Raw genomic sequence first — 25745 nt, forward strand, 5'->3', positions numbered from 1 at the left:
TAACCAGTTAAGTTTTGTGGCAGTCCAGGTGAGAGGCAAAAAGGCCTTGTAGCAAAGACAGCTGGTGCTACATCCTTACCCCTTGGCACTTACCATTCCCATGTATGCCTTTTTGAGGGCTTCCTCCATCTCTGTGACTGGAGGCCTTCTCTAGCCACTGGAGCTGCTGGAACTGCGCTTAGGGCAGACCAGAAGTACCAGGGAGTTAACATCCTCCAGGAGAGCCTTCAGCCAGTGGCTGAAAGGGAATTGGTGGATAAATAGCTCACTTGCCACTGGTGGGGATCATTGTAAGCCTTGTTCGACAGTCTCCCAGACTATCCCAGGGAACTTGAGTCCCAGTTGCCCACAGCCATAAACTGCCTGGTATATTTTTCTTACTGACTTCCTGCTTTTCCTGACTCACTCTGCCACTCTCCTGCGGGTGCTTCCTGGTGTCCCCTTCCAAATGAACTGCTGGCACTCACATCCTTGCTTCAGGGGCCCTTTTGAGAGAATCCAACTTACCAGCCCTGTACTAGAGTGGAGAGGAGTTTCCTTTCACTGAAAAGGAAGAAGCTACAGGATTGGGCAGTTTATCAGCTATGCGGTTAAAGGAGAGGGAGAAGGCCATGTCGCCCACAATTTTAACTAGGAAAATGTAAATGCCATTTATAGGGAAATGGGAAGTTAGGAGAAGCGTTGGGAGTTTTCATGAAGAGGAAAATGGGTTAATCTTTGTGCATTTTGAGTCTGAAGTACTGGTAGAACATTATAGGGCAGCTGCCTGCTGGAACTTGGAAATTTGGATCTGGAGCTGAGGATGAAAGTGACAGTGGAGGTTTAGGTTCAGTCACTGGGGAGAGGTGGTTGATGAAGATACGGGAGTAGATGAGAGCTTCAAGAACTGGGTATTGACCAGAAAATAAGCAGATACAAGCCTAAGATAAAACCTTTGGGAGTGAATACCTACCTGCATTTGGGGTTGGGGGAAAAGTGACAGTGACTAGGTAGGAAATGGAAAGCTAGCAGAGCCACCGGGGAAGCCAGGGGAGGAGTTAGCAGGAGGCTGACTATGATGGAAAGGTTCCAGATTTGCTGAGTTTCAGAGTTCTGGAAACTGTCGATCTATACCATTGGATCATTATGTATTGAGGCATAAGGAGCTTTATATAGTTTATTCATTTTGAGACAGTCTCAATCCATCACCAAGGCTGGAGTGCAGTGTCATGATCACAGCTCACAGCAGCCTCTATCTCCCAGTCTCAGGTGATCCTCTACCACACCTGGCTAATTCTGTTTTTGTTTTTTGTTTTTTAAGAGACAGGGGTCTTGCTGTGTTGCCCAGGGTGCTCTCAAACTGCTGGGCTCAAGTGATCAGCCCACCTCAGCCTCCCGAGTAGCTGGGACTACAGGCATATGCCACTACACCTGCCTAGCTTTACATATTTTAACATTTTAAGTGTCTATTGAAGTGTAGCACAGCTGGGGTTATATGGCTATACTATTATAAAAGAAAATAATATATCAGATTGTATAGTGCTTTATCTAGAATGAAAGCAGTGCCAGAAATCCACACTCCTTCATTGGCAATATTATCAGTATTGATCTTAATGCAATCTATTTGGAGAAAAACATTTAGGGAAAAATCAGTCCCTGTATCTGAGGGTACCACATATTGATTTATTCACTCTATACCTCATGGAACCCTGGTGCTTTACAAGAATTAGGTTCTTACTACAAACATATAATGCAGCCTTGGCTCATCTGTGACCTTTGGCAAATTACTCAACCTTGCCGGGCCTTAATTTCCTTATGTACAAATAAGGAACCAAGTGACACCTATGGTCCTTTTGACACGAAGATTCTGTGATCCTAGCAGTTTTCCTGAGGGCTTTTTCTTATGCCCTAACTCTGTAGGTGTCTATATGTATGCATTCTTACATATACACATATAGTTAAAGCCTGTATAATAGCAATGTATGTTGGGGACTATTCATAAATAATTCAGAAATTTTAAAGGTGTGCAGTGTGAATAGACTCAATCAAAATGCTGAGTAAGGATGATTTCATCACTCAGGTTCTCATGACAAATTCTGAAGTCACTATGAATGAGCCTAGTATAAAATATTTTCTGTTTAGATTTTACATTGAATTTGTGCTCCCCTTTGTGACTGAAGTGCATTCAGTCACAAAGTTTTTTTTTTTTAAGTATCTCAGCATAGTCACTTATTAGATGTTAAGATGTTACAGGAGTTATTTAACCTCTCAATTCAGTTTCCTCATTTATAAAATAGAAACACTGGAGTCTTCCTCAGGATTTTGTGGACACAAATTTAATGTTTCAATAAATGTTAGTGATGGAAAATATTGTCAGATTAACGTTTTTCTTTCGGAGAGTCACATATTTGCAGATATCAAAAAGATGCCAGTAGGGAATAGGCTGTGTTTTAGGGATGAGTTTAACTGAGGCAGTTGTTAAAAATTATAATTTTCAGGCCGGGCACGGTGGCTCAAGCCTGTAATCCCAGCACTTTGGGAGGCCGAGACGGGCGGATCACGAGGTCAGGAGATCCAGACCATCCTGGCTAACACGCCCGTCTCTACTAAAAAGACGAAAAACTAGCCGGGCGAGGTGGCGGGCGCCTGTAGTCCCAGCTACTCCGGAGGCTGAGGCAGGAGAATGGTGTAAACCCGGGAGGCGGAGCTTGCAGTGAGCTGAGATCCGGCCACTGCACTCCAGCCTGGGAGACGGAGCCAGACTCCGTCTCAAAAAAAATAATAATAATAATAAAATAAAAATTATAATTTTCTCAGGCTACTCATTAGTGATTGAACATTGGGTAATACAAAACCTTCCTAGTATGATCATGGTTTATTGACATAATGAAATTGAGTGGTGTAGATAACTAGTTTCCATGTTTTCTTAAAGTAATGTTGCCAGATTCCCCTCCTTGTTATTAAATTTCTGGTTATTTTTTCTCAAAGATACTTAATTCTTCTTCTTTTTTTTTTTTTTTTTTTTTGAGACGGAGTCTCACTCTGTCGCCCAGGCTGGAGTGCAGTAGCCGGATCTCAGCTCACTGCAAGCTCCACCTCCCGGGTTTATGCCATTCTCCTGCCTCAGCCTCCAGAGTAGCTAGGACTACAGGTGCCCGCCACCTCGCCCGGCTAGTTTTTTGTATTTTTTAGTAGAGACGGGGTTTCACCGTGTTAGCCAGGATGGTCTTGATCTCCTGACCTTGTGATCCGCTCGTCTCAGCCTCCCGAAGTGCTGAGATTACAGGCTTGAGCCACCGTGCCCGGCCCCACATATACTTAATTCTGACACACACGCACTCACATATATTCTACAGAGAGGATTGCCCCCTCCTCCCAGATCTCAAGTGAAGTATCTGTGATGCTTTTATGCTCTTCTGCTACAGAGCCCTTATTGATGACGTTCACATGAAAACCATTTGTTTAAATGCATTATATATTGAAGCATGATCAACTTTACATATTTTAACATTTTAAGTGTCTACTGCAGTAGTATAGCTGAGGCTATCTGTATATACATACTATTAGAAAAGAAAATATTTGGCCGGGCACAGTGGCTCACGCCTGTAATCTCAGCACTGTGGGAGGCCGGGGTGGGCAGATCATTTGAGGTCAGGAGTTCCAGACCAGCCTGGCCAACATGGTGAAACCCTGTCTCTACGAAAAATACAAAAACAATAGGCCAGGCATGGTGGCTCACACCTGTAATCCCAGCACTTTGGGAGGCTGAGGTGGGCAGATCACTTGAGGTCAGGGGTTCAAGATCAGCCTGGTCCACATGGTGAAATCCCATCTCTACTAAAAATGCAGAAATTAGCCAGGCATGGTGGTGGGTGTCTGTAACCCCAGCTACTCAGGGGACTGAGGCAGGAGAATCACTTGAACCTAGGAGGTAGAGGTTACAGTGAGCCAGGATCACACCACTGCATTCCAGCCTGGGCAACAGAGCAAAACTCCATCTCAAAAAATATATATATATATATTTTTAAAGTTACTTTGGGCCAGGCACAGGCTCATGCCTATAATCTGAACACTTTGGGAGGCCAAAGCAGGTGAATCACTGGAACCCAGGAGTTCAAGACTAGCCTGGACAACATAGCAAGACCCCCGTCTCTACAAAACATTTTTAAAAAATTCTCTGTTTGTGGTGGCCTGTACCTGTGGTTCCAGCTACTTGGGAGTTTGAGGTCAGAGGATTGCTTGAGCCTGGGAGGCCAAGCCTGCAATGAGCTGTGATCATGGTACTGCAGTCTAGCCCGAGTGACAGTGCAAGACCCTGTCTTACCAAAAAAAAAAAAAAAAGTTATTTTTGGCTTTGGGGTTACAGGTTGTTCTTTGTTTAATAGAAGCATAATTCTCTGGTTTTTTTCCTAAACTGCTCTGGTTAAGTTGGAGACACATTTGTGTATGGTACTAAAATTTAAGGTATTTGTATTGGTCTTGCCCCATCTGCATCAAGCCTTCCTTGCATGTTCATGGTCTTTTTGTTAGTGCCAACTCTAACTGTGCTGACTTTAAATGGCATATATATGCACTGCAAGACAGGAAAATGATAAATTATTAATACTACAGTACGTGCAAAGGTTATATTCTCATATGTATGACTTCTTGCTCCTGTTTACATTTCTGCATTTTACAAATCATTAACCTCACATTCTAATTTTTGTGCTTTACTTGTCACTACTTCTAGACACCAAGGACTTACTGTTGTGCTAACACTGAAGACTTGGAGACAGTTATTCACCATGTACACAGCCTGTACCCTTCTGCTCCTTTCCTGGCAGCAGGGGTTTCAATGGGAGGGTAAGGTTTTCCTTTCTAAAATAATCTCTGAGAGGGAAGCTATTTTATTGGCTGTCTCTTTGAGAGGACTATAAGCTAGCTATATGGACACTTTTTAAATACATGTCTGATTATGTTTATCGTATTTTATTTATTAAATGCGGTTGAATGAACGAAGAAAGGAAAGAATTAATTCAGGTGAATTTTAATATTTTTCTTAACTACGGGTCTCTGTGACTGCGGATTTTGTGAGCCTGAAGGCTTGTCCGAAGCCCATGAAGTTGATTGCATCACTCACCGGCTGCCATGTTGACCTTCTGATTCCTGACGCACTCCCAGCCATCCCTGGAGCTGCGTTCTGAAGCTGAACTTGTAGCATGACTTTCTTTTTTTTTTTTTTTTTAGGCGGAGTCTCGCTCTGTCGCCCGGACTGGAGTGCAGTGGCCGGATCTCAGCTCACTGCAAGCTCCGCCTCCCGGGTTTACGCCATTCTCCTGCCTCAGCCTCCTGAGTAGCTGGGACTACAGACGCCCGCCACCTCGCCCGGCTAGTTTTTGTATTTTTTAGTAGAGACGGGGTTTCACTGTGTTAGCCAGGATGGTCTCGATCTCCTGACCTTGTGATCCGCCCGTCTCGGCCTCCCAAAGTGCTGGGATTACAGGCTTGAGCCACCGCGCCCGGCCAAGCCACCGCGCCCGGCCTGTAGCATGACTTTCATCACTCCAGTTACAGAAATAATCACTTATTGCTCTCTCCAGCTGCAGTGGCCTTCAAAATTATTTTTCCCCAGGTGGTATTTTGTTTTGTTTTGTTTTGTTGCTGGGCAAATGGACCTACTATGGAGTGCGCTCCTAGAAACTGAAGTTTTGTTAACCCCCTACTCCAGCTGCTATTTTAAGCATATAGATAATTGTGATTTGTGCTGCTTGCCATTACTTTGGGGCTTATTTGGAACTTTTCTATTTAGGCTTATTTCTACTAATTGTTTTTGGGGTTTTTGTGGTTGTTCTACTGATGGTGAGCTTAAGGAAATCCAACATTTTTATTGTCTGAAATTTTGCTATGCTTTTCGATTCCCAGAGCCATTGTCCAAAACTAGTTTTTTAAATCAGCAAATACTTAAGATAGAAAATGATATTTTTTTCATAATTTTATAATTGGTTTATCTGTCATTTCAGTTTTTAGAACATCGTAGGAGTTTATTCGCTTGAAAATGAACAGCATTTTTCTACAGCCAGTGGCTGTGAGAAAGAAAAAAAATTAATTTTTTAAAAAGAAAATGAACAGCATTTATAAATGATAGACTCTAAAAAACAGGCCTTTAACCACGGCTTTTTAGATTCTGATAAACTTAAAACTAACAAGAAAAGAATACATTTCTTACATTAGCATGGAAAGTCTGACTTGACCTACTAAAGGAAGAACTCTCAATCAATGGAGAAAACCCAAGCAGAATCTCTGAATTGTGCTTAATGGACAGACTTTAGCTTCTCTTTCCTTTCCCCCATAATGTGAACCTTAAAGGACAGGGTGAGAGCTGAACTTTTCCCTTAATCATATAAATGCTTGGCTTTTTTAAAGGCCAGAACTTACATAAACAGGTCCAGATTCTCTATTCAGAGGCTCGTGGGAAATGTCTATTCATGCCACATTGAAGCCTCCGTGCCTGAAAGCAGAACTTGGCCATTAGCCTTTACAGCTGGTTGAATATTAATGTCTCGTGAATTGTTAGACGGAAGCACCCCTTCTAGTTGCCTAGCACTGTGACACGATCACAAGTGGGCTTACCACTTGGGGATGTGTTTTATATCTTGACACATTTTTTCTTACGGAGATGCAACACACAAAAACAGTCCGTGGATGATCCTTATGCCCAGCGCCCCATGGACTGGGGTACTCCCTGTGATAGAGTCTGTGATGCCCTTGGGGCCAAATGCCAGCAACTCATGGATCATCTCGTTTCATCAGTGTCACCCCCTCCTTTCCCTCTCAACTCTGATTATTGTGAACCAAATCTCAGACATCACTTATAAATAGTTGGTATCTCTAAAAGGTGAGCCAGGCATGGTGTCTTACACCTGTAGTCCCAAGTCTCTGAGAGGCTGAGGCAGCCAGACCACCTGAGGTCAGGAGTTCAAAACTAGCCTGGTCAACACGATGAAACCCTGTCTCTACTAAAAATTCAAAAAATTACCAGGGCGTGGTGATGCATGCCTGTAATCCCAGCTACTCGGGAGACTGAGGCAGGCGAATCGCTTGAACCCAGGAGGTGGAGGTTGCAGAGGGCTGAGATCACACCACTGCACTCCAGCCTGGGCGACAGAGCAAGACTCCGTCTCACACACACAAAAACACACAAAAAAAGGCCGGGCGCAGTGGCTCACACCTATAATCCCAGCACTTTGGGAGGCCAAGGCAGGTGGATCACCTGAGTTTGGGAGTTCGAGACCAGCCTGACCAATGTGGAGAAACCCTGTCTCTACTAAAAATACAAAATTAGCCTGGCATAGTGGTGCTTGCCTGTAATCCCAGCTACTTGGGAGGCTGAAGCAGGAGAATCTCTTGAACCAGGGAGGCAGAGGTTGCGGTGAGCTGACATTATGCTATTGCACTCCAGCCTGGGCAACAAGGGGAAAACTCCATCTCAAAAAAAAAAAAAAAAAAAGTGGAGTTTACCTTTGTTGTTGTTGTTGAGACGGAGTCTCCCACTGTCACCCGGGCTGGAGTGCAGTGGTGCGATCTTAGCTCACTGCATCCTCTGCCTCCTGGATTCAAGTAATTCTCCTGCTTCAGCCTCACGAGTTGCTGGGATTACAGGCGCCCACCACCATGCCCAGCTAATATTTCACTATGTTGTCCAGGCTGGTCTCAAACTCCTGACCTCGTGATCTGCCTGCCTCAGCCTCCCAAAGTGCTGGGATTATAGGCATGAGCCACTGCGCCCGGCTGGAGTTTATCTTAAAACAAGCAACAACAACAAAAAAACCATATTACTATTATTACACCTGAACAAAATTAACACTAATTTCAAACTATCATCCAATATTCAGTAAGTGTTCACATATCCCAAATAGTCTGTTGGCTTGTTTGGTTTTAGTTTAGTTAGGAGCCAGAAAAAGTCTATACATTGAGATTGGTATGCCTTTTAAGTCTCTTAATCCAGGGGTTATTTCTCTCTCTCTCTCTCTCTCTCTCTCTCTCTCTCTCTTTTTAGCTTGTTTTTTTCTTTTGGTGAGAAATAGGGTCCTTTTCGTATAGAAGTAAAACGGTCTTTTTGGGGATAACATCTTGGCATCATTTTGTTTCTGAGTAATAACCAAGATGTATCTCACCTGCTTGGTCATATCTACTTCTGAATCTTCCTAGTCCTGAGTTTCCCTTCAAGCCCTTCCAACTTGTACATTTTACCAGCCTCCCAACAATATCTGACCTCCCATCAAAGAGTAGGGCCACCAAAACTAGGACTCTAGAATGAACCCTTTGCAGAATAGTAAGCATTGTCCTGTATATGGTCTGGTGAACCACAATGCTGTGTACATTTAGTTCAGTTGTTGTGAAGGATCATTGTCAAAAGCTAAATGTCCACTTTCCATCTAAAACTTCATCACATTCACCCCTGCAAGTCATTTGGACTGGAAAAAAGAATGAGGGAGAATTGTAACCCATTTCTCCTATTTCAAAACCTGGACAATTGAAGAAATCAAGTACAAAAAAATATAATGAGAAACAATTAGGATATCATCCTGTTACTTGGCAGCGTTAAACTTTAGATTTTCAACATTGTGTATGTAGATTAGACATGATTATGGTCTCTCTTACCAAAACAGAATTAGCATAGAATCAAGAAAATTAATAGAACAAAAAGAAAAGAAGAAAATATGTGTTAGGAAATAAGGACAAATAACAGGAATAGAAAGAGAAAACAAGTTACCTTAGGGGTCAACTGTTCTGCCGCAGCTCAGAAAGTCTAGACTAGAGAGCGATGTGGAAACTTGCCACAAGGTGCAAGGATCCTTGGCAGCTAGGGTAGTGATCCAGACCAGTTAACTCACAATCTCTCAGGGTGAGACCCAGACATCAGTAGTCATTTACAAACTCCCCAGGAGCTAGAGACCAGCCTGAGCAAGATAGTGAGACCTCATCTCTATTTAAAAAAAAAAAAAAAAAAAATCTTTTTTTTTCTTTCATTAGCTGGGCATGAAGGCAGACTCATATAGTCCCAGATACTGGGGAGGGTAAGGTGAGAGGATCACTTAGCCTAGGAGATCAAGGCTGCCCTAAGGTGTGATTGTGTCACTGCACTCCAGCCTGGGCTACAGAGCCTATCTCAAAAAAAAAAAAAAAGAGAGAGAAAGAAAGAAAAACAAGGCCAGGTGCAAAGGCTGTAATCTTAGCACTTTGGGAGGCTGAGGTGTGCAGATCACTTGAGGTCAGGAGTTCAAAAGCAGCCTGGTCAACACGATGAAACCCTGTCTCTACTAAAAATACAAAAAATTACCAAGGCGTGGTGATGCATGCCTGTAATCCCAGCTACTCGGGAGGCTGAGGCAGGAGAATCGCTTGAACCCAGGAGATGGAGGTTGCAGAGGGCCGAGATCACACCACTGCACTCCAGGCTGGGTGACAGAGCGAGACTCTGTCTTAGAAAAGCACACACACACACACAAAAAATACTCTGGGTGATTCCAGCATGCAGTCACATTTGAAAACCTCTCTTAGGGTGGATTTCTCTTATGTTTGACTTCGTAGGATCCATATATAAGGAATAACTATGATTTGTCCCATTGACCACATAGTTGACTGCAAGACAAATAAATATATGAACATAAGGAAAGAATGAAGATGTTTGCATGCTTTTCCATGATAGAGGACTTAAACACTAGTTTATATTTTTCTTCTCCATAGTTAACATAAAGTCTGTAGTTAGAAATGGATGTCCTGTGTGATAAAACAAATTAATCACTGAGTTTCCTGTTTCTCCCCATTTTAGAATGCTGCTTCTAAATTACCTGGGCAAAATTGGGTCTAAAACTCCTTTGATGGCAGCTGCAACTTTTTCCGTTGGTTGGAACACCTTTGCTTGCTCAGAGTCATTGGAGAAACCACTGAACTGGCTGCTTTTTAATTACTATTTGACAACCTGCCTTCAGTCTTCAGTTAATAAGTGAGTCATCTTTAAAATCTGTTATCTCGCTAGGCACGGTGGCTCATGCCTGTAATCCCAGCACTTTGGGAGGCCGAGGCGGGCAGATCACCTGAGGTCGGGAGTTTGAGACCAGCCTGACCAGCGTGGAGAAACCCCGTCTCTACTAAAAATACAAAATTAGCTGGGCGTGGTGGCACATGCCTGTAATCCCAGCTACTAGGAAGGCTGAGGCAGGAGAATCGCTTGAACCTGGGAGGCGGAGGTTGCGGTGAGCCAAGATCGTGCCATTCCACTCCAGCCTGGGCAACAAGAGTGAAACTCCATCTCAAAAAAAAAGTCTGTTGTCTCCAGGGCTGGGCCTGGTGGCTCACACCTGTAATCCCAGCACTTTGGGAGGCTGAGGCGGAGGGATCACAAGGTCAGGAGATCAAGACCATCCTGGCCAACATGGTGAAACCCCATCTCTACTAAAAATACAAAAAAATTAGCTGGGCATGGTGGTGCACGCCTGTAGTCCCAGCTGTTCAGGAGGCTGAGGCAGGAGAATCACTTGAACCCAGGAGGCGGAGGTTGCAGTGAGCCAAGATCATGCCACTGCACTCCAACCTGGGTGACAGAGCAAGACTCTGTCTCAAAAAAAAAAAAAAAAAAAAAAAAATCCTGTTGTCTCCAAATATTTTGATTACATGCCCCAACAATAAAAAAGTTTAAAACATAATACTACCAATATATGTATATGTATTTACACACTGAATAAATTTACTACTGTACCAAAATATTATCTTTGTTGTAAATGCATATAAATAAAAAATGTAAGTATAAGTTAAAATTTAAGCATAAGTTAAAAATATAGCTAAAAGTTGTAATGTTTTCTTTCTGAACCCCAGTGGATTGTCTTGTACAACCCCTAAAGTACGTATCCCATTTTTAGTGAAGGCACACTATTGAAGGTTACTATTCTAATCACCATTCTAAATTATTCTAAAAGACTAAAAATGTTAGTATGGAATGTGTTAAGTGTGTGATGGGCTGTTTCCCTGGATTTCTACTTGTTGCTAATCTAAGTCTTTCCTGGATAATAAGTACTGTATTAAGTACTTTCATTGCTGAATAATACGGCTCCTTAAGGGTGTGCTTATGAGCATAGTATGTTTTAGAGACAGGAGAATGCAGTTCACTTAGATAATCTCAGCCCTCGCAGTTCTTATACTACCAAAATACTGTCTTTGCATTAGTTTTCTCTGGAATTGTTTGTGTATTTTCTTTTTTCTTTCTTTTTTTTTTTTAAGACAGGGTCTCTCTCTATCACCCACGCTGGAGTGCAGTGATGTGATCATGGCTTACTGCAGCCTGAACCTCCTAGGTTCAAGTGAGCCTCCCATCTCAGCCTCTCAAGTAGCTGGGACTACAGGCCCATACCACCATACCTGGCTAATTATATTATGTTTTGTAGAGATGGGGTTTTGCCATGTTGCCCAGGCTGGTCTCGAACTCCTGAACTCAGGCAATCCATCCACCGCAGCCTCCCAAAGTGCTAGGACTGCAGACCTGAGCCCCCCGCCCAGCAGAGATGTTTCTGTTTGCTTATTTATTTAATTTTTTAAAATGTTTAATTTCTGCGAGTACATAATAGGTGTATATATTTATGGGGTACATGAGATATTTTGATACAGGCATGCAATGTACATAATCTTTTTTTTTTCATGAGCTGTTACCACATACTTTTAAGTGAATTAATAAATATACACTTGAAAAGTACCGCTGATTTGCACATGACTTACTGAAAACCATAGTTATCCTGGAAGTTGACATTCAACACTGGATTAGATTTTACAGGCCAGGCAAGGTGGCTCATGCCTATAATCCCAGCATTTTGGGAGGCCGAGGAGGGTGGATCCCTTGTGTCCAGGAGTTCGAGACCAGCCTGGGTAACATGGCGAAACCCCATCTCTACAAAAAATAGAAAAAAAAAAAAAACCAAAACACAAAATTGGTGGGGCGTGGTGACACACACCTGTAGTCCCAGCCACTTTGGGGCTGCAGTGGGAGAATCACTAAAGCCCAGCAGATGGAAGGTGCAGTGAACCGTGATCATGCCACTACACTCCAGCCTGGGTGACAAAGAAAGACCCTGTCTCAAAAAAGAAAAAAAAAAAAATGTACTTGAAGAAAATATCTTCGGCACAAACATTATTATACTAATCTTGCCATACCTGATTAAGCAAATATTTATTGAGTGCCAACTTTGTGCCCTGTGCTAGGCTGTTTAGTAGTTTGTTTTTAAGTCTTTTTAGTATGATGGAGTTGGAATGACCTTGATTTTTACTTCTGAAATTCTTTTGTTCCAGGCACCGACATATGTTTGTAAAACAAGTTGATATGGATCATGTCATGAAGGTAGGAGAGAAACTTTATGTAATACTTTTATTTCTTCTTTTGGGGCAAGACTAGATATAATTTGTTTTTGTGTTTCAGGCTAAATCCATCAGAGAGTTTGATAAGCGATTCACTTCAGTCATGTTTGGATACCGAACAATTGATGATTATTATACTGATGCCAGTCCGAGTCGTAGACTGACGTCAGTAGGAATTCCAGTATTGTGTCTAAATTCTGTGGATGATGTTTTCTCACCCAGTCATGGTAAAATTAACATATTTCTATATATTTTGACATGAATTAACTTTCAGTATATTGTTCTTTTTAAGAAAATATAGTAGTAAGAAAATGTGTCATTTCCATTACTTAAAAAACTAGATACTCATAACATAGTATCTAAATGTCTCAGATCACTTAAATATTTTCACAGACCCTTATCTAGTCCATTGTGAGAAGCTCAGAACAAATTATGACTCACTGTTTTGCTCCTTCTCATTTTTATAACCTTTCTTTCTTATCAAATACACTGTTCTTTGGACAGATTATGTTACAGTCTTTTTGCCTCAAGAGAATATTGTCATCACTTGCCTCTTCTTCCTGAGGTTCCTGTACAGAAAAATTTGAAGTTTTCCTTCCCTTTTAAGCTGGAAAAGAACTTGAGACTTTATAAACACAGTGGCTTTGATTATCTCAATTAGTGAAGCATATTTGGACTACAAGGTCATATTTGAAGAGAAACATTCTTTCCTTTTCCCTGGAATACTGTATAAAAGAAAATTAATTAGCTGGGCATGGTGGTGTGTGCCTGTAGTCCCACATACTTGGGAGGCTGAGGTGGGAGAATCACTTGAGCCCAGAAATTTGAGGCTGCAGTGAGCTATGATCATGCCACTGCACTCCAGCCTGAACAACAGAGTGAGACCCTGTCTCTTAAAAAAAGAAAATTATTCAAAAATAACTTTCCTGCTTTCTTTCTCACTCTGTCACCCAGGCTGGAATACAAAGGCATGATCTTGGCTCACTGCAACCTCTGCCTCCTGGGTTCAAGCAATTCTCCCTCCTCAGCCTCCCAAGTAGCTGGGATTACAGGCACCCGCCATCATGCCTGGCTAATTTTGTATTTTCTTAGAGACAGGGTTTCACCGTGTTGGTCAGGCTGGTCTTGAACTCCTGACCTCAGGTGATTCGCCTGCCTGGTTCTCCCAAAGTGCTAGGATTACAGGCCTGAGCCACCACACCCAGCCTAAACTTTACTGCTTTCTTTTTTTTCTTTTTTGAGATGGAGTCTCGCTTTGTCACCCAGGCTAGAATGCAGTGGCACAATCTCTGCTTACTACAACCTCTGCCTCTCGGGTTCAAGCAATTTTCCTGCCTCAGCCTCCCAAGTAGCTGGGATTACAGGTGCCCACCACCATGCCTGGCTATTTTTTGTATTTTTAGTAGAGATGAGGTTTCACTATGTTGGCCAGGCTGGTCTCGAACTCCTGACCTCAGGCGATCCACCCACCTCGGCCTCCCAGAGTGCTGGGATTACAGACATGAGCCACCACGCCCGGCCAACTTTCCTGCTTTCTTATGTCAAGAAATATGAAATTTGATGACAAAGATAGGGAGCAGCCTGGCCCACACGGTGAAACCCTGTCTCTACTAAAAATACAAAAAGTAGCTGGGCATGGTGGCACGTGCCTGTAATCCCAGCTGCTTGGGAGGCTGAGGCAGGAGAATCGGAGAATTGCTTGAATCAGGAGGTGGAGGTTGCAGTGAGCTGAGATTGTGCCACTGCGCTCCAGCCTGGGCGACAGAGCAAGACTCCATCTCGAAAAAAAAAAAAAACGAAAAATTTTTTCTCTCTTTCCTTTCAATACATTAAAACCATTTTCCCCAAATATTTCATTTAAAAAATGATTCTAACTATAAACATAACACACATGTTGTGAAATTTTCAGAAAATCCCTAATGTGTGTATATATATGTATATATTTTTAAATTACCTATTATTTCTCTAGAAGATCCTATTTTATTGTGATTTATGATTAATGACAGGTAATCTTAGAAGCTGAAACTTATGGCCTTGACCACAATTATAGAAAATGAAACTGTGAACTTTAGTATCAGTTGACTTACATGGTGATTGTTTCAGCATATTTTCATTGGGTTAAGGAAGTCTGGTATTTCTCTACCCGTTTTTATATTTCACTGACCTTTTTACCAACAAAAAATTCCCAACATTTTAACCTTACCCACTTGGGTGAAGTTTGAACTCATTATTTTCTGTTCTTTCCCAAGCCTTTAAAATAGTCTTGCCACATTGAAATAGTGGACAATTGTCTGCAGTCTGAGAGAACAGGCAGCTAGCATCTTTCACATGACTCAAATGTGGCCCAGCCTTTTGTTCTTCTGATATGACTGTAATTCTCAGCGTTAGAAATTTCTGAATGTATCCAGAATGTGAAGTTTAGGCTCTTGATAATTCCTTTAGAGGCAAATGAAACACTCTAAATGTTTGGTGAAAAAGGAAAAGCAAAAATAGTATCCGCCGTTCCCCCTTAAGTTCCCACACCTGATCCCAAGATAGATGTTCACTTTTTTCCTTGGGACGGATGTGGCTAGCTAAGGACATGAAGTCAGGACCACTTTTGATAAGAACTTAGCTGTTTGAGCCTTGCTTTAGGGCTATCGGTTTATTCTTTCGAGTGTTGCGAAGGGTCAAATGTAGAGCATTGTCTAAATAGTCAGTTTGTAGAAGGCCCCAGTTCTCTTACACTGAATTTTAGCTTCCTTTTTCTTCTTACAAGGGGGTGGGGTAGAGAAGCTGTTATGTTTAATTAGCTCATTTGCCCAAGTTGTGAAGTTGTAATTATTGCATCAATCACATTTTATATATATATATTTTTTTGGACACAGGATCTCACTCTGTCGCCGAGACCGGAGTTGAGTGACACTACCATAGTTTACTGCAGCCAGGCCGAGCGAAGTGGCTTACACCTGTAATCCCAGCAGTTTGGGAGGCCGAGGTGGGTGGATCACCTGAGGTCAGGAGTTCAAGACCAGCCTGAGCAACATGGTGAAATCCCATCTCTAGTAAAAAAAAAAAATACACAATTAACTGGGCATGGTGGCACATGCCTGTAATCCCAGCTACTTGGGAGGCTGAGGCAGGAGAACTCCTTGAACCCAGGAGATGGAGGTTGCAGTAAGCCGGCTGAGATCGCACCATTGCGCCTGGGCAACAACAGTGAAATTCCGTCTAAAAAAAAAAAAAGTTTACTGCAGTCTTAAACTCCTAGGCTCAAACTGTCCTCCCACCTCAGCGTCAGCTAGGACTATAAGCGCATGCCACCACACCAGGCTTTTCTTTCTTTTTTTTTTTTTTTTTTTTTTTTTTTTGAGGCAGAGTCTCGCTCTGTCGCCCAGACTGGAGTGCAGTGGCGCAATCTCGGCTCACTGCAAGCTCCGCCTCCCGGGTTCACGCCATTCTCCTGCCTCAGCCTCCCGAGTAGCTGGGACTACAGGCGCCCGCCACCTCGCCCGGCTAGTTTTTTGTATTTTTAGTAGAGACGGGGTTTCACCATGTTAGCCAGGATGGTCTCGATCTCCTGACCTCGTGATCCGCCCGTCTCGGCCTCCCAAAGTGCTGGGATTACAGGCTTGAGCCACCGCGCCCGGCCTCTTTTTTTTTTTTTTTAACATTTTTTGTAAAGACATGGTTAGTCTTGCTATGCTGCCCAGGCTAGTCTCAAACTCCTAGCCCCAGAGATCCTCCCAAAGTGCTGAGATTACAAGGGTGAGCCACCACACTGGCCTCAACCAGGTTATCTTAATTAGGGAGATAAGATTTGGCAGTATCTGAAATCAAAACACTTCTCATGCCAGGTTTTGATCCATTAGAGACCTTATATCATAACATTTTCACTGACCTCTAAGCATGGGAGGGAAAAAAAAAAAAACTTTAATTCATATCTTTTAAAGTTTATACTCAGGCCAGATGGGTGGCGCACGCCTGTAATCCCAGCACTTTGGGAGGCTGAGGCAGGCAAATCATTTGAGGTCAGGAACAGCCTGGCCAACATGGTGAAACCTCGTCTCTATTAAAAATACAAAAATTAGCTGGGTATGCTGGTGGGCACCTGTAATCCCAGTTACTCGGGAGACTGAGGCAGGAGAATCGTTTGAACCCAGGTGGCAGAGGTTTCAGTGAGCTGAGATCGCACCACTGTACTCCAGCCTGGGCCACAGAGCAAGACTGTATTTCAAAAACAATAAAAAATAAAAAGGATAAAAATAAAGTTTAGCCAGGCGTGGTGGCTCACGCCTGTAATCCCAGCACTTTGGGAGGCTGAGGCAGGCGGATCACGAGGTCAGGAGATCGAGACCATCCTGGCTAACACGGTGAAACCCCGTCTCTACTAAAAATACAAAAAAACTAGCCGGGCGTGTTGCTACACGCCTGTAGTCCCAGCTACTGGGAGGCTGAGACAGGAGAATGGCGTGAACCTGGGAGGCAGAGCTTGCAGTGAGCCAAGATGTGCCACTGCACTCCAGCCTGGGCAACAAAGCAAGACTCCGTCTCAAAAAAAATAAAAAATAAAAAATAAAGTTTATACTTACTCAAGGTAGATTTATAGAGCATATGAAAAGACTGTCGAGGCCATGCACGATGGCCCACACCTGTAATCCCAGCACTTTGGGAGGCCAAGGCAGATCATGAGGTCAGCAGTTTGAGACCAGCTTGTCCAATATGGTGAAACCTTATCTCTACTAAAAAATAAAAAAATTAGCCAGGTGTGGTGGTGCATGCCTGTAGTCCCAGCTACTCAGGAGGCTGAGGCAGGAGAATCGCTTGAACCAGGGAGGCGGAGGTTGCAGTGAGCCACGATTGCGCCACTGCACTCCAGCCTGGGCGACAGAGTGAGACTCCGTCTCAAAAAAAAAAAAAAGAAAAGAAAAGACTGTCTTACTGGTGAATTATATTAAATACAGCAACTATGTTTTTGTTTTTGTTTTTGTTTATTTGAAAGAGAGTCTCGCTCTATCACCCAGGCTGGAGTGCAGTGGTGCAATCTTGGCTCACTGCAACCTCCATCTCCCTGGTTCAAGCGATTCTCCTGCCTCAGCCTCCCAAGTAGCTGAAATTACAGGTGCCTGCCACCATGCCCAGCTAATTTTTTAATATTTTTAGTACAGACAGGGTTTAACCATGTTATCCAGGCTGGTCTCAAACTTCTGACCTCAAGTGATCCACCCCACCCATCTCAGCCCCAGAGTGCTTTAAGTACAGGCATGAGCCACTGCGCCTGCCAGCGACTAGGTTTTTTTTGTTTTGTTGTTGATTTGTTTTGTTTCGTTTTGTTTGAGACGGAGTGTTGCTCTGTCGCCCAGGCTGGAGTGCAGTGGCGCAATCTTGGCTCACTGCAACTTCTGCCTCCCTGGTTTAAGCGATTCTCCTGCCTCAGCCTCCTGAGTAGCTGGGACTACAGACACCCACCACCATACCTGGCTAATTTTGTTTTTGTATTTTTAGTGGAGACAGGGTTTCACCATGTTAGCCAGGAGGTCTCGATCTCCCAACCTCGCGATCCACCTGCCTCCGCCACCCAAAGTGCTGGGATTACAGGTGTGAGCCACTGCACCAGGCCACAACTATGTTTTTTAAATACTTTTCCTTTGTCTTTACCATAAATAGAAATTCAGAGAAGGAAGAAAAGGAAAAATTCACCCATGTTTCATAGCCCAAAGATAAACACTGTTACCATTCGAGAGAATTTCATTCGTTTTTGTTGTTATCTATATGTTTTTATTATATAAATTATATTTATACTTTTGAATCCTTAATACAGCCATTAATTGGCCTGAGGAATCTAACATTATATACGGTTCATTCGTTTGTTCTTTCTTTCTCCCTCTTTTTTTTTTTGTTTGTTTGTTCGTTTGTTTTTGAGATGGAGTCTTGCTCTGTCACCAGGCTGGAGTGCAGTGGCGCCATCTCAACTCACTGCAGCCTCGGCCTCCCAAGTAGCTGGGATTACAGGCATGCACCACCATGCCTGGCTATTTTTTGTGTTTTTAGTAGAGACAGGGTTTTACCATGTTGGCCAGGCTGCTGTTAAACTCCTGACCTCATGATCCACCCGCCTTTGCCTCCCAAAGTACTGGGATTACAGGCATGAGCCACCGCGCCCAGCTCTTTGTTTTTTTTAGACAGAGTCTCACTCTGTCGCCAGGCTAGAATACAATGGCACAATCTCGGCTGACTGCAACCTCGCCTCCCAGGTTCAAGCGATTCTCCTGCCTCAGCCTCCCAAGTAGCTGGGACTACAGGCACACGCCAGCGTGCCCATCTAATTTTTGTATTTTTGGTAGAGACAGAGTTTCACCATGTTGGCCAGGATGGTCTTGATGTCTTGACCTCATGATCCACACACCTCAGCTTCCCAAAGTGCTGGGATTACAGGCGTGAACCACCGTGCCTGGCCTCCCTCTTTTGCTTTCTTTCTCTCTCTTTCCTTTGTTTTCTTTTCTTTCTTTCTTCCTTTTCTTCTTTGTGTCCTTCTCTTTCTTTCCTTTTCTTTTTCTTTGCTTTCTTCCTGTCTTCCTTTCTTTCTTCTTGCTTTCCTTTCTTTTCTTTCTTTCCAGATGGAGTCTCACTATGTTGCCCAGGCTGGTCTCGAACTTCTGAGCTCAAGTGATCCTCTCACTTTAGGGTCCTAAAATGCTAGGATTACAAGCATGAGCTACCATGTCAAGCTACATCATGTAAAGTTGATCAAAATAATAGCTAATGAATTTCTAACTCTCAAAAAGGTGCTAAGCTTAGTTGTTTTCCCTGCTGTAACTCCTCAGTGGGAATTTTATAGCATATTATGAGGATTCACCATTCCTTGAATTGTCTTACTTTAATTTCTCAAAATAAGACTTGATGTATACTTTTGTGTTATGATTAAATCTTGGATTGGTTCTTCCCAAAATGATTGTGCAAGTATATGACCATATATACGAACTGTTATAAGAATATAGATAGTTGATGTAAATTAGACTCATTCCATTTAACTATGCTCATTACATATATTTATATAATGGTGTTTTGATTTCTGTTTATTAGACATGATAAAGGTATACGCTTTTCCTAACAAAAACATAATGATTATATTTTTCTCTCTCCTTCTTCTCTCTTATTGCCACCCTGTTTGGTCTGAAGCTATTCCAATAGAAACTGCTAAGCAAAATCCTAATGTTGCTTTGGTCCTTACTTCTTATGGAGGCCATATTGGTTTTCTGGAGGGAATCTGGCCAAGGCAATCCACTTACATGGATCGTGTCTTCAAGCAGTTTGTGCAAGCCATGGTTGAGCATGGACATGAACTCTCTTAACATGTAGTTCTTCGGGTGCATTTTGTCTGAACCACAATTGTGAAGGCAGCTCAGCTTAGTGCACAAATTTTAACTACTGTATATAAGGCAAATAAGCCAGCAGATGGGTGAAGAGGTCCAGAACGATATGCAAAAACTACTTTTTAGAGAAACAAAACAACTTTGTAGCAACAAATTCAATATAATATTAGATTGTTACTTATGTAGATTTTATTTTTACTATGCCTTACCAAGTACATCCTTAAACAAAGTAGTATGTACATGAAATTGCACTTAACCAAAACTGTTGTGTAAAAAATTTTTAATTCCTCAGGGTTTTAATTTAAACTAGTTTTTTTTAGATTATTTGTTTTAGGTGATTTAATGGCACTTTAATAACTGCTGAGAAATGTTGGCTATTTGAATGTAAGTTATAAGGTGGTACTTTCCTAAGGGTATTTATAGTTAATGATGATAAAATGAAAACTGAAATAAAATACAATGCCCTAAATCTTTTATGTATTCTAACTTTAAAAGACAAGTGCAACAATGTTAGACTGACTTCTATATGTGCTCTTTTACTCTGATAATATTAGGGCTAACTTATGTTTTATAATGATTATAATTTACATGCTTATTTTTAAAATAGTATATGTGGACGCATATGTATCATTATATTAAAATAAATTCTACCATTTTAAATTGGTCTTTTGTGAGTTTTTATCTACTAAAAGGGCCCAGAAAGTAATCCCTAGAAAGTAATTTGTGATAATTTTATTAATGCATTAGTAAGAAACATTAATACTGTTTTGCTTTTCTGTTTCCAGAATATCGGGCTCACACCACTTGTACCAATTAAGAATACTTTCAGCTGCAGGAAACCTAACAGTGCCTTAAGGAAAAATTATATCTAATTAACTTGTATTATAAGAATTCTCGGCCGGGCGCGGTGGCTCAAGCCTGTAATCCTAGCACTTTGGGAGGCCGAGACGGGCGGATCACGAGGTCAGGAGATCGAGACCATCCTGACTAACACGGTGAAACCCCGTCTCTACTAAAAACTACAAAAAACTAGCCGGGCGAGGTGGCGGCGCCTGTAGTCCCAGCTACTCGGGAGGCTGAGGCAGGAGAATGGCGTGAACCCGGGAGGCGGAGCTTGCAGTGAGCTGAGATCCGGCCACAGCACTCCAGCCTGGGTGACAGAGCGAGACTCCGTCTCAAAAAAAAAAAAAAAAAAAAAAAAAAGAATTCTCCTAGTTAGTGGGCAGGCCAGAGCTGGTGTGGAGGCTTACCAATGTCATCAAAGACCCAGTCTGTTTCTATTCCATCCTTATCACAGTGGCTAGTTATCTTCTAAACACAGGGTGGCTGCTGCAGTTCCAGATGACACATTTGTGTTCAAAGAAGGAAAAGGGAGGAGTGGGGCCAGACACATCTGCCCTTTTAGGAAAGTGAAAGTTTTCCCGGAAGACTTGCACTCATATCCATTAGCCAGACCCCTGTCACATGGCCACCCAGGTGGAGTGAGAGACTGGGAAAGCAAGTAATTTGCCAGTTACATACTTTATCAATTATAGTGAAGGCAGGCAAGGGAAAGGGGATTGACAATGGTTATTGGGCTAGCCAGCCAATAATAATAATTTCCCCATTATTCAACATCTTTTCCCTCCTCAGTACTTCAGCCTGTTTATAAAATAGATCTATTTTTTCCTCAGGTATCATGTTGAGAGAACCATGTACAAAAAATACATACTAACATAAAATTATTTACTAAAAGTGCCACCCTTTGGAGAACTCCTGATGATGTACTTGCAGACTCCCTCAATACTGTATCTAAGATGATAGCAATGATAATACCGGTGCTTTTTTGTCTGTACAGAATATATTCTGCTTCAATCATAGTAATTCATTCAGTCTGTATGGATGGGGGGCTGATCCTGCTTTTCAGAGTTATCTTCTAGACTTTTCAGGAGAATATCATGAAGGACACTCTTTGGGTTTACAAATCTTTTTTTTTTTTTTTTTTTTTGAGGCGGAGTCTCGCTCTGTCGCCCGGACTGGAGTGCAGTGGCCAGATCTCAGCTCACTGCAAGCTCCGCCTCCCGGGTTCCCGCCATTCTCCTGCCTCAGCCTCCCGAGTAGCTGGGACTACAGGCGCCCGCCACCTCGCCCGGCTAGTTTTTGTATTTTTAGTAGAGACGGGGTTTCACCGTGTTAGCCAGGATGGTCTCGATCTCCTGACCTCGTGATCCGCCCGTCTCGGCCTCCCAAAGTGCTGGGATTACAGGCTTGAGCCACCGCGCCCGGCCGGGTTTACAAATCTTAAGGACCACGGACTTCTGGTTTGCAGGGAACCAAAAGGAAAGAAGCAAGAGTCCTAAAGCCTTTACATAAACCTCTGCTTCTAGTCAGGCCAAAACCTTTGAACTTCCCAGTTATAAGAGCTAATACATTCCTTTTTTCACTTTAAGTTGATCTGCTTTCACCCACAACTCAGAATCCTGCCCAGTATATTTAGGAATGAAAAGTGTGATTAAATTATGCCTAGATGAGGAAGCTCAGTTGTGAGCCTGTGGAAGGTGAGCTCTGTACCTCACGTATTCTATGTCTCAAAGCATTTACATAGTGCTTTGCAAACAACTCTCTGAAATTATGGATTTTTAGGTATACATGGATGCTGGCTGGCCTGAATCATATTTTGTAACTTCTTTTCTTTTTTTGAAACGGAGTCTCACTCTTGTTGCCCAGGCTGGAGTGCAATGGTGTGATCTCAGCTCGCTGCAACTTTTGCCTCCCCGGTTCCAGCAGTTCTCCTGCCTCAGCCTCTGGAGTAGCTGGGATTACAGGCACCCACCACCACACCCGGCTAATTTTTGTATTTTTAGTAGAGACAGGGTTTCACCATGTTGTCCAGGCTGATCTTGAACTCCTGACCTCGTGATCCGCCTGCCTCGGCCTCCCAAAGTGCTGGGATTACAGGTGTGAGCTACTGCGCCCGACCTTAACTTCTTTATTGAGATGTAATTCACATATAATAAAATTCACCCATTTAAAGTACACAATTTGGAGCTAGTGCGGTGAGCATGCACCTGTGGTCCCTGCTACTTGCTACTCGGGAGACTGAGAAAGGAAGATCACTTGAGCCCAGGAGTTTGAGGCTGCAATGAGCTATGATCACACCTTTAAATAGCTGCTGCACTCCAGCCTGAGTAACACAGCAAGACCCCATCTCTAAAAAAAAATTAAAGTGCATAATTCAGTGGTGTTTGTTCACAGAGTTGTGCAGCCATTACCATAATCTAACTTTAGAACATCTCATCACCCTGAAAAAAAGACCCTCTACCCCTTTAGAAGTCACTAATCCCTCAGCCCTAGGTAATGCTAATCTCTATGTCTGTAGATTTGCCTGTTCTGGGCTGTTTTCTGTATATGGAATAAAACAGTGTATGCTCTTTTGTGACTAGCTTCTTTCACTTAGCATAATGTTTTAAAGGCTCATGCATATGTGGCATGTGCCAGTTCTTGACGTTCCTTTTTTTTTTTTTTGAAACGGAGTCTCGTTCTGTCACTGGGCTGGAGTGCAGTGGCACAATCTCGGCTCACTGCAACCTCCGCCTGCCTGGTTCAAGTGATTCTCCTGCCTCAATCTCCTGAGTAGCTGGGACTGCAGGCACCCGCCACCACGCCTGGCTAATTTTTTGTATTTTGAGTAGAGGCGGGGTTTCACCATGTTGGCCAGGATGGTCTCGATCTCTTGACTTCATGATCTGCCCGCCTCAACCTCCCAGTGCTGGGATTACAGGTGTGAGTCACAGCACCCAGCCTGATGTTCCTTTTATGGATATATAGTATTCCATTGTGCAGATAGAGATCAAATTTTGTTCATCAGTGATGGACATTTAGGTTATTTCTTTTTTGCTGTTATGAATAATGCTGCAATGAACATTTGCATATAGTTATTGTGTGGGCATATTTTTAATTTCTCTTGGGTATATACCTGGTCATATGGTAATTCTACACTTTTTGAGGAACTACCAGGCTTTTTCAAAGCAGCTGTACCATTTTACATTCCAACCAGCAATGTACATGGGTTCTAATTTCTCCACATCCTCACCAACACTTATTGTATATTTATTATAAACATCTTAGTGAATCTGAATTATAAGTTTTAACCATGATATTCTACCAAAACCAAAATATGAACTAGCATTCATATTAAAGATAACCACTAGTGTAAAACAAAAATAAAAATAAATACAAAAACAAAAATAAAATACAACTATACATGCATGTAATTATATACTTGTTATATAATGAGATGAATATTTTCAAGTACTGATTCTTGTACATCAAGGATAGATTATTCTCCCCAGCTGTTTCTTCACACCCTAGCAAGCTCTGAGAAAGAAAGGCTGTGTTTTAATTATTTCTTACATCCCAAGCAATTAGCATATTGCCTAAAACACAGTAGGTCTTAGTCAAAATTAGCAGAGTAATAGTCGTATAAACATGAAAATACAATTTTGTGAGCTGGCGCTTCTTTTGAAAAGTTCATTTTAAGCATATCATGGAATTTTTTTCTAGCTTCCATCTCATGTTTCTGTTTATTGTCATTATCAAATATTTATCCAAAGTCTTATCTATATAGAGCATTGTATTCAGCACTAGGGATGAAAATAGATACAGTTTTTTCTTTTTTTCCACCAGGGGTGGGGTGGGGTGGGTGGTGGGTGGGGGAGAAGCCTCAAACATTTTTTACACCTTGGACCCAATAAATAAACACACCTTTTTTCCCCCCCGAGACAGAGTCTTGCTCTGTCACCCAGGCTGGAGTGCAATGGCGAGATCTTGGCTCACTGCAACCTCTATCTCCTGAGTTCAAGCGATTTTCCTGCCTCAGCCTCCTGAATAGCTGGGATTATAGTCATGCGCCCCCACACACAGCTAATTTTTTGTATTTTTAGTAGAGATGGGGTTTCACCATGTTGGCCAGGCTGGTCTTGAACTCCTGACCTTATGATCCGCCCACCTCGGCCTCTCAAAGTGCTGGAATTATAGGTGTGAGCCACCACTCCCGTCCAATAAACACACATTTTATAGAACAATACTCGTATTATGTGCTATACATTGTCATATTTTCTAGCCCATCCTATTCTAGTCTGGTCTATTTTATTACTTGAACTACACTGTTTGTTTGTTTTTCTTTTTAAGACACTGTCTCACTCTGTTGCACAGGCTGGAGTGCAGTGGTGCAATCTCAGCTCACTGCAACCTCTGCCTCCCAGGTTCCAGCAATTCTCCTGCCTCAGCCTCCCAAGTAGCTGGGATTACAGGCACCCACCAACAGGCCTGGGTAATTTTTGTATTTTTAGTAGAGACGGGGTTTCACCATGTTGCCCAGCTGGTCTCAAACTCCTGACCTCAGGTGACCCGCCCACCTTGGTCTCGCAGAGTGCTGGGTTTAGAGGTGTGAGCCACCACAACCAGCCCCTGTTTTTATTTTTAAAATGAAAGTGAGGCCAGGCGCGGTGGCCCAGGCCTCTAATCCCAGCACTCTGGGAGGCCAAGGCCGGGGGATCACCTAAGGTCAGGAGTTCGAGACCAGACTAGCCAATATGGGGAAACCTGTCTCTACTAAAAATACAAAAACTAGCTGGGAATGGTGGCACATACCTCTAATTCCAGCTACTTGGGAGGCTGAGGCACGAGAATCACTTGAACCCTGGAGGGAGGTGGACGTTGCCGTGAGCAGAGATCGCACCACTGCACTCCAGCCTGGGTGAGGGAGTGAGATTGACCCTGTCTCTAAATAAACAAATAAACAAATAAAAATTACTGTAAAAATGTATTTTTGAGACATACCAATGGGTTGCAACCTGCAGTTTGAAAAACACTGGGATTCTAGAAGTTACTAGAAGTTAAGGAAATCACTATTTTTTTTTTTTGAGACGGAGTCTCGCTCTGTCGCCCAGGCTGGAGTACAGTGGCGGGATCTCAGCTCACTGCAAGCTCCGCCTCCCGGGTTTACGCTATTCTCCTGCCTCAGCCTCCCGAGTAGCTGGGACTACAGGCGCC

At 42.7% G+C, this 25745-nt stretch overlaps 1 protein-coding gene across 5 annotated transcripts in view; it reads left to right on the top strand.

Moving 5' to 3' along the window:
* The window catches only part of ABHD3 (abhydrolase domain containing 3, phospholipase), a 70376-nt gene that overhangs the window by 26453 nt on the left and 18178 nt on the right, over window positions 1-25745 (top strand). For 2 of the 5 annotated variants that reach the window (XR_004429251.1, XM_033178163.1), the window contains exons 5-8: window positions 4709-4821; window positions 9791-9964; window positions 12295-12343; window positions 12422-12587. Coding sequence is in view for 3 of the 5 variants with exons in the window: in XM_033178163.1 (XP_033034054.1) it covers window positions 4709-4821; window positions 9791-9964; window positions 12295-12343; window positions 12422-12587 (502 nt within the window). In the remaining 2 variants the exon portion in view is untranslated. Of the gene's footprint in view, window positions 1-4708; window positions 4822-5046; window positions 5172-5501; window positions 5591-9790; window positions 9965-12294; window positions 12344-12421; window positions 12588-15227; window positions 15338-19518; window positions 20377-25745 lie in introns of those variants that run through there. The other 3 variants (XR_004429252.1, XM_033178164.1, XM_033178162.1) reach the window with 3 other exon arrangements.

Source organism: Trachypithecus francoisi, unplaced genomic scaffold, assembly GCF_009764315.1.
Source record: "Trachypithecus francoisi isolate TF-2019V2 unplaced genomic scaffold, Tfra_2.0 Lachesis_group19, whole genome shotgun sequence".
In the NCBI taxonomy this organism is placed as follows: Eukaryota; Metazoa; Chordata; class Mammalia; order Primates; family Cercopithecidae; genus Trachypithecus; species Trachypithecus francoisi.